Source organism: Babylonia areolata, chromosome 11, assembly GCF_041734735.1.
Source record: "Babylonia areolata isolate BAREFJ2019XMU chromosome 11, ASM4173473v1, whole genome shotgun sequence".
Lineage (NCBI taxonomy): Eukaryota > Metazoa > Mollusca > Gastropoda > Neogastropoda > Buccinidae > Babylonia > Babylonia areolata.
In genome coordinates, this window is record NC_134886.1 from 29,098,379 (window position 1) to 29,106,794 (window position 8,416).

The 8,416-nt window shown below is 43.7% G+C and overlaps 1 protein-coding gene across 2 annotated transcripts in view; it reads right to left on the reverse strand.

Moving 5' to 3' along the window:
- The window catches only part of LOC143287355 (uncharacterized), an 8,887-nt gene extending 705 nt beyond the window's left edge, over positions 1-8,182 (reverse strand). Inside the window, exons 1-4 of one of the 2 annotated variants that reach the window (XM_076595318.1) lie at positions 8,043-8,182; positions 4,868-5,216; positions 2,206-2,837; positions 1-1,466 (exon numbers count right to left, since the gene is read on the reverse strand). The exon at positions 1-1,466 is cut by the window's left edge and continues 705 nt beyond it. In XM_076595318.1, coding sequence (XP_076451433.1) covers positions 1,208-1,466; positions 2,206-2,837; positions 4,868-5,209 — 1,233 coding nt within the window. In that variant the 5' untranslated portion in view covers positions 5,210-5,216; positions 8,043-8,182 and the 3' untranslated portion in view covers positions 1-1,207. Of the gene's footprint in view, positions 1,467-2,205; positions 2,838-4,867; positions 5,253-8,042 lie in introns of both variants that reach the window. The other variant, XM_076595317.1, reaches the window with a different exon arrangement.
- Positions 8,183-8,416: the final 234 nt, after the last annotated feature.

Here is an 8,416-nt window from a genome sequence, read left to right on the forward strand (position 1 = left end):
TCACACTTCGACAGACCACACCATCCCTGTTTTACGTGGTAGGTTATACATGCAGTAGCCCCGGGACCCTTGCAAGGCTTGCAGAACGGGTCGAGGTTCGTGGGTCCAGTATTATCATCACTGGACTGTCATCAGATCATCGTCCCTACTGGACTGACGTACATGGTGTGTGTGTGTGTGTGTGTGTGTGTGTTTGCGCGCGCTCGCGCACACGTGTATTTTTATATGTGTGTGTGTGTGTGCGAGCGCGCATGTATGTGATTGAAGCCTGCATGACTGAACCACACAGGAAAAGAATGATGAGCGCCTAATGGCCGCTCTCAGTCGGCTCCATTCAGCTAGGCAGCCTGTTATGAAAACTGACGACTCCGTGTTTGTAAATCGCGTAGAGCTTGGTCACTGACCGAGGACAGGATACAGAAGTATTCATATCAACACACACACACACACACACACACACACACACACATTCTGGACTTGACACTTCACAGCATAGGCTAACTCCACCCTGTTTAACGAACCAGCTTTTCTGCCCCCATCTTTTCATTTCAACATCTACTCCGGCCTCTGCTTTCCTTGCTGTACTGTCCTTTTCTTTGTCTCTTTTGTTCGCTATTCCAGACCTTTTTTTTTTGCTTCCCTTTTTTTCTTCGAGTCTTTCTTTGTTTTTTTTTCTGCTGCTGACACTTGTTTATATCCCCTATCATACACTTGTTTCTTGTTGCTTTTTTATGGCTTACCATTTCTCCTTTCGTTTGCAGTACTTATCATCATGTAGTAATTCCCTTCTGTTGTAATGTGTATTTTGAAAATACAGTTGTCGATCGAATGATGATTAGATTTATGCTTCATCTACACAACTGATACATGAAAACTAAGGAATATGTCACCCCATATCAACGTTCACCACATCAACAGAAAATTCAGCTCTTGACTTGGAAGAAAAAGAAAAACGCTCCTCGCAGGATGAAAACTATACGAGGGTATTTCTCACTGCAAGCATCACGTTGTTTAAAATTTTCTTTTATTTCTTGTATCCTACAGAAAATCTAGTTGACAAAATCACCACACCACACTCATATCCTCCAAAACAGCAATGTAAACTGAGCAAACCTGTTCTTATTCAAAATCTTCTACTGCAGCAGTATGTCGGTCACCGTTTCCGGCTAATGTCCTTGGCACAGACGTATAAAGCAAAGATATATGGCTACTGTCTGACCACATCTCTCTTTTCTGTGGAATTTCTCTCCCTTGACATGATGACGAGGCTGCGGTCGTCTTGGGAGCGAACAAAATCATGCTTGGGGTCACGTGGGCGCTGACGAATGAAAGGCTTCCGGTCAGGGGGAGGTAAGAACTGATCCAGAGGGCGCTCGGCGGGACCCTCGTGGTTGAGATCGTACATGGTGGCTTCCCTCAACACCGCTGAGGTGGGAAGGGGTTCTGCCTCGGTGAACTGCACGTACCTGCAAATGGACAGGGAAGAATTCATTGAATCACTTTTTGTTTTTTCTAATAGGTTTTCATGTTGCGTTCTTGTGTTCAAAAGTGAGTGAACAGAGGAACCAACATTCTCTACGCCGGAATTAATTCATCAACAGCTTGATTAACTCACTCAGTACGGCCAGTCCTCTCTTCTCCTCTACACAGACCCCTCGGATGTCCAGTGGGTGTCTGAATGACCCAACCTTTAGCTTCCGTCGTCAGAATTGTGGTATTCTTTGTCAACATTCACGTCTTCAATATAAGAGCCTTCCGCTTGCAATATTTTGATGATGGTAATTGGGGTGAAACGCTGTTAACGTCGTCTCTTTCGCCGTTCGTATGGAGAGAGTTAAAGCTAGCTGCGTCTTAAAAAATATTCTTGTATCTTGTATCGTTAGAAAAGAAGAAATGAAAATGATGGCATGAAAAGAAAAAAAATTGCGAGATCAGTTAACACACACGGCGGCAATGACACGCGCGCGCACCCACACAAACCAAAAGAAAACCACACACGAGCACGTATATATACACACACGCGCGCGAGCGTGTCTTATATCACTTAAAGTGAAAAGACGTTAAATTAAAGAAAGAACACATACACACACACACACATACACACAAGCACGCACTGACACACGCACTACGCCTAGAGACCAACACAGAAATTATAGGCACTGACAGAGACAGATAAGGCAGCATAGCCCCTAAAGTTATACTGACCTGCCCAAACCGACTCGTTTCTTGTGATCCACGTATTTGGTCACCTCACTCTCCAGCTGCAGACTGCGGTAAGGGTTCATGGGAGGGAAGAACCGTGGCTGTGTGTACTTCTCCCCGATCAGCGGTTTGTACACGGGAGTCACCGCCAGAACCCCCGTCTGGGATCCCTCATCCCCCCCGGCTCCCAATCCCCTGGCACTCAAATGGGCGCTTCGGGATCTGAGATCAGCATCCTGCTTGGCCACATGCAGCACCTGAAAGCGATTCGAGAAACGCGGGACCGCACCGGAAGTCTCCCCGGAAGTCTTAGGTCTGACGTCATCCGGCACTTCCTTTCCTCCCGCTGGCGCGGTCACGTTGGTCAGTTTTTGTTTTTCGTTCTCCGACGACGGAGCACCCAGGTCTGTTTGAACCACAGCGCCACCCTCTGCTGAATACTGCTGCAGGAGAGGTTTGCTCGGGGACACCAGGAGGTTGGACTTGCTCTTGAAGAAGTACTTGGGGATTCCGTAGTTCTTGACGATGTCCTGGGCGTAGCGAGGGTCCATGAAGTCCTCCTGACTGACGGACAGGTAGTGGAGGGAGGGCAGGGTGGCTTTGGGTAGCTTGAAACGGAGCTTGGGCGTCTGTGGCTGAGACACAAGTCGGAAAAGAGAAAGAAAGGTTAAACATGTTGAAAAAAATTAATGAGTAAGTAAACAAATAAATGAATAAATGAATGAATGAATAAACAAACAAATAAGATTATATATAATTTAAAAGCCTTCGACAGTGTGGACAGGGAGACGCTGTGGAAGCTGCTGAGGCACTACGGAGTCCCAGAGAAGATCATCTCCCTCATCCGGTTCACCTACCAGGGCATGAGCTGCAGGATTGCCCACGCAGGCCAGCTGTCCTAAAGTTTCCAGATGAAGACCTGAGTTCGTCAAGGGTGCCTGCTGTCATCGTTCCTCTTCCTCCTGGTCATCAACTGGATCATGAAGACCACTACAACAGGCAGGAACAACGGTATACAGTGGACACTCTGGACACAGCTGGACGATCTCGACTTCGCTGACGACCTGGCGCTCCTGTCACACAACTACAGCCAGATGCAGGACAAGACCACTCGCCTGGAGACCACGTCAGCCAGGACAGGGCTCAAGATCAACAAGAAGAAGACCGAGCTGATGAAGATCAACACCACTGCCAACACACCAGTCACAGTCGGTGGTGAGCCCATCAGGGAGGTGGAGTCTTTCGTCTACTTGGGAAGTGTGGTTGACCGACAGGGAGGCACGGACCAAGACGTCACAGCCAGAATCGGCAAGGCAAGAACAGCTTTCATCATGCTCAAGAACATCTGGGCATCTAGAGCAATCAGTATGAAAACCAAACTCCGCATCTTCAACTCCAATGTGAAGTCAATTCTGCTCTACGGATGCGAGACATGGCGGACAACACAGACGATGCAGCAGAAGATTCAGACATTCTTCAACACCTGTCTGAGGCACATCTACAAGATCCGATGGCAGGAGAAGATCCGAAACGAAGATCTGTGGGAGCGAGCGGGACAGGAACCAGTGGCCAAGCAGATACTGCGGAGGAAGTGGGGCTGGATCGGACACACCCTCAGGAAGCCAGCGTCCAGCATCACACGCCAAGCCCTGACCTGGAACCCGCAGGGAAAGAGGAAGAGAGGCCGGCCTCGCAACAGCTGGAGGCGAGATACCGAGGCAGAGCTGAAGCAGCAAGGGACCAACTGGACTGGAATGGCCAGAACAGCCCAGAACAGAGTGCGATGGCGAGGGGTCGTCGATGGCCTATGCTCCACCAGGAGCGATGGGCAAAATGAATGAATGATAATTTTAAAAAGAGAGAGAGAAGAAAAAAAACAAACTTAATAACTAAATAAGTAAACAAGAAAATAAATAAATTTATTTTTTGTTTAAATAGATAAATTAAAATAAAACAAATAAACAGACAAATAAATAAACACACAAATAAACAAATGAATCAGTAAAAGCTGCAAAGAAATTTCCATTGCTGTAAACATAGACACCATGCATATAAACCAATTTCCTAAACAAGATTTTAACGACACGACTATGTGCAGCGTTTTGATGATGGGGGGTGCATGCTTGTATTCCGGCAACTGAATGATGTAAGGCGCTTTGAGCAGCAGAAGTACTGGATATCGCGCCATAAAAAAGTATATATCATTATTACTATCAGTACTATTATCATTATTACTTCCTTTATTATGTTTCGAGTCTTGAAATAAGATATCCTGGTGAACTCGTGAACAGTAATACCATATCCATGGGAAGAAAAAAAAATGTTGTCACGGTAGACCATGCTGGGAGTTTCTGAGAGGTCAATATGTAATGAGCTGGAATGTGTGTGTGTGTGTGTGTGTGTGTGTGTGTGTGTGTGTACGTGCGTGCTAGCGTGCGTATGTGTGTGCGTGCGTGCGTGACAGAGACAAACAGAGAGAGAGAGAGAGAGAGACAGAGAGTAATAGAGGCAGACAGAGAGGGTGATTATGTGACTGGGTGCATATGCCGTGTGCAATTAAAAAATTTATATATATATATATATATTATAAAGACCGTGACAAACAACAAACTGATTAACACATTTCAAAGTAGGCCCCAAAAGTAGACACACAGCTATGCCTCACCATTTCTCCTGGCGTAATCTGTTTAAAATGAAACTTTGGCGGAACTTTGGTGGAAGCACCGCGGGACCTCAGACGGGTTCTATCGTGGAAACTGGTGCCAGGTGCAAATGAGATTCTGGATCCACATGCGTTCGTCTTTTCCGCACTGCCACCATCCGCCCCATTTCCCGTGTCGTCATCAAGGTTTGGGACGGCAGGTTTCGATGATGTCACGGCGGCAGAAGTCTGTACGTGGTTGGGTGGGGCAAGTTGTGCTGCAGCAACCGTTGTTGTTGCAGGAGGTTTTCGGCGAGGTGAGTTTGAAATCCACCGAGGGGAATGGCTTATGGAGACCGCCGACATGACGATTCTGTTGAGCACGTGCGCCGAGTATAAAATGACAAGTCTGAAAGAAAGTGTCAATTACACATTTTACTGATCTTGTTTGATTACAGTTTAATACAAAGATGATTCGGTCTATAATGACGCATGCAAAATTGTACGCTTACTTTAACAGATATAAACCAAAAAAAACATAAGCCAAATCTTTTTTTTTTTCTTCTTCTTCTTCTTCTTTTTCCTTTTCTACACGAGGTGCCGGAGTGTGTTTAATACCGAATTAAACTAAACGAGATATAAAAGAAAAATGTCAGTATTGACTGAGTCTTAATTTTTCAAACCTTCCCTCCCCTGCCTTTCTCCCACCCATCCACCCACTCTCTCTCTCTCTCTCTCTTTGATGACTTCAGTTCTTGCTTTCGCCTGTATGAAGGGGAGCCTACTGTCGTATACAAACCACGAACTAAGCATAATCATGATACATAAACTAGTCTGCATAAGCTACCGCGTTCCACCCGTCACCATTTCTCGTGACTTTATATATATATATATATATATATATATATATATATATATATATATATATATATATATATATATATATATAATGCTTACTATATCACGAGAGCAATTCAGTTTTTGATAATTAAAAAATGAAATAAAATAAAATAAAATGAAAAACAGCAATCGAGCAGAACAACCAAAAACAAATCTTCGGGAGGTGGGTTGGTGGGGAGAGGGGGGAGGGAGGGGCACTGCCTGTCACTGCATGGATCAGTTAACAGTCTTCAACAATAGACACTTTGTGCTGCAGACAACAGACGAGCCTTAAGGAACAAATCCTTACATGGTCCGCATAGAATGACGGAACATTGGCTCGTAAAGCGATAAGTCTGAACTTGGGAAGGCCTATATGGGTCACTGGTTATTTGACGGGTTAGGGTGAGGGATTATGATATATCAATAACAAAGACCTGATCGAGTCATGATACTGGAGGAAAGATAGTACAAATACGTCATGTCTGTACATCCAAGCAATAAAACTTAAATTACGAATCGGATAAAACTGTTAAGTGGTGGCATGACATACTTTCGTTTAACCGACAAATAATGAAACCAGAAATGAACGAATGAATGACAAGTTTAACGCACGCACGCGCGCACACACACACACACACACACACACACACACACACAATTGTCTAATATCACTGATGTTGAAAAGACGCTAAACTAAAGAACGAACACACTCTCTCTCTCTCTCTCTCTCTCTTGAACAGAGGTATAACAACAGAAAATGGATAAGATATAAGCGATGAAAGAACAAATGAACGAACGAACGAATAAATGAATTAACAGATTAATTAAAATAGTTATGATACTGAACAAACAAGTGAATAAATGAACGAACAAATGAATGAATAAATGACACTTATCTATATTGAGCAAAGGAACAAGAGAACAAAACAAATGAATAAATGAATATGAATCCATGATTATTATAATGAATAATCGAATAATGAGCGTAATAAAATACAAAAAAAGGAACAAGAGAACAAAACAAACGAATAAATGAATATGAATCCATGATTATTATAATGAATAATCGAATAATGAGCGTAATAAAATACCAAAAAAAAGGAACAAGAGAACAAAACAAACGAATAAATGAATATGAATCCATGATTATTATAATGAATAATCGAATAACGAGCGTAATAAAATAAAATAAAATAAAATAAAAACCTCTGTCCCGTGGATCTGTGATGTTCGTGATTTGAACCCCAGCCATATGCTCTATCTTTTGGGTTAAGAATTCAATGTCTAGTCATCCGGGTCAACATTTGTACACACATGTTGCACGAGCCTTCCGTGCGTGCGTCTGGCGCACGTGAGTCGATATACCACAGTCCATGTGATGATACGAACTTTGTTGTTGTTGTTTGGGTGGGTTTTTTTTGTTGTTGTTGTATGTTGTTGTTTTGACAGAATACATGAATACAAGAGGAATATCACACATAAGAGAAAACATACATTACGAAACTTACATGACATTACACCAAAGTAAAGAGACTGGTCTTTCACAATTAGCTTTCATACAAAACAAGGCACCCAGTACATAAACGGCAAAGCGCATTCGAAAAGAAAATTAAGAACACATTTTTTTTTTTTTTTATACAAAAGCTATTCTTCATCTCTAAACTGGCACACTTTACATGTCAGTCACTATCAATTTTGTTAGGGCGGAGGGGTGCAGGGATAGAAAATAACCTTTACCAACCATTCTTCTTATATATTATTCAAAGCGTCAATAATATGCATATACAATATTTCGCATATTTGAGACAAGAGGAAACAGAGTTTTATAATAATGTGAAAGAGCCCCTGGAGAGAAAGAGAGAGAGATGAAAGGGGAAGTTAGAGAGAGAGTGTGTGTGTGTGAGGGTGGGCGGGGTGTCAAACTGTCGATTCAACTGTCGCATTATTATGTCCTGCAATCTCTGAAGTGATGGTGCGAACTGAACCCAGTATGCATCCACCCACGTATGTATATAGGGAGAATGGCTGCCAAGTTATGCGGAATAACGGTTTCATGAGCAAATAAAAAGTTGCAATCCATGAGATGAAGAAGAACAAGAACAAGAATAAGAAGAAACAGAAAGAAAAATTAGTGAATGGATAAACGAGTAAAAGAACGAACTAAAACATCTGTTGAGCATGGACGCAGAACGCACGGCGCAACCGATACTCATACAACCAGACTGGGTAGAAATGAATGAATGAATGAACGAACGAAAACATCAAACGAGCAAGGACTGTGACATGGAACGAACGTGCGGAACCCAGTGATACTCACATGACCAAGACTCAGGTAGGCCTCAGTGTCGCCGAGCAGAAACCATGCACTGTCACAGGTGGCAATGCAGTAAAACTAGACCTTCAGATCAGCTCCTGCTGGCACAGACCTCACAAGTCACCCCCCACACACCCGGCCTGAAAGCCACCTAGCCCGCTGCAGCCTGGCTCAGATCAACTAAAAACCAATCAGCCTCAACGGCTCCGTCCGAGTCGGCGATCACCCAGAGTCTATGACAGACCAGAATTTAAACCCCGCCGCCAAATTTGCACCTGGGCGATTTCTGTCTCTGGAGTCTGTCTCTGTTTCTACCGTTGTCTCTCTCTGTCTGTATGTCCGTCCGTCTGTCTATATCGCCTCATCTCTCTCTCCCC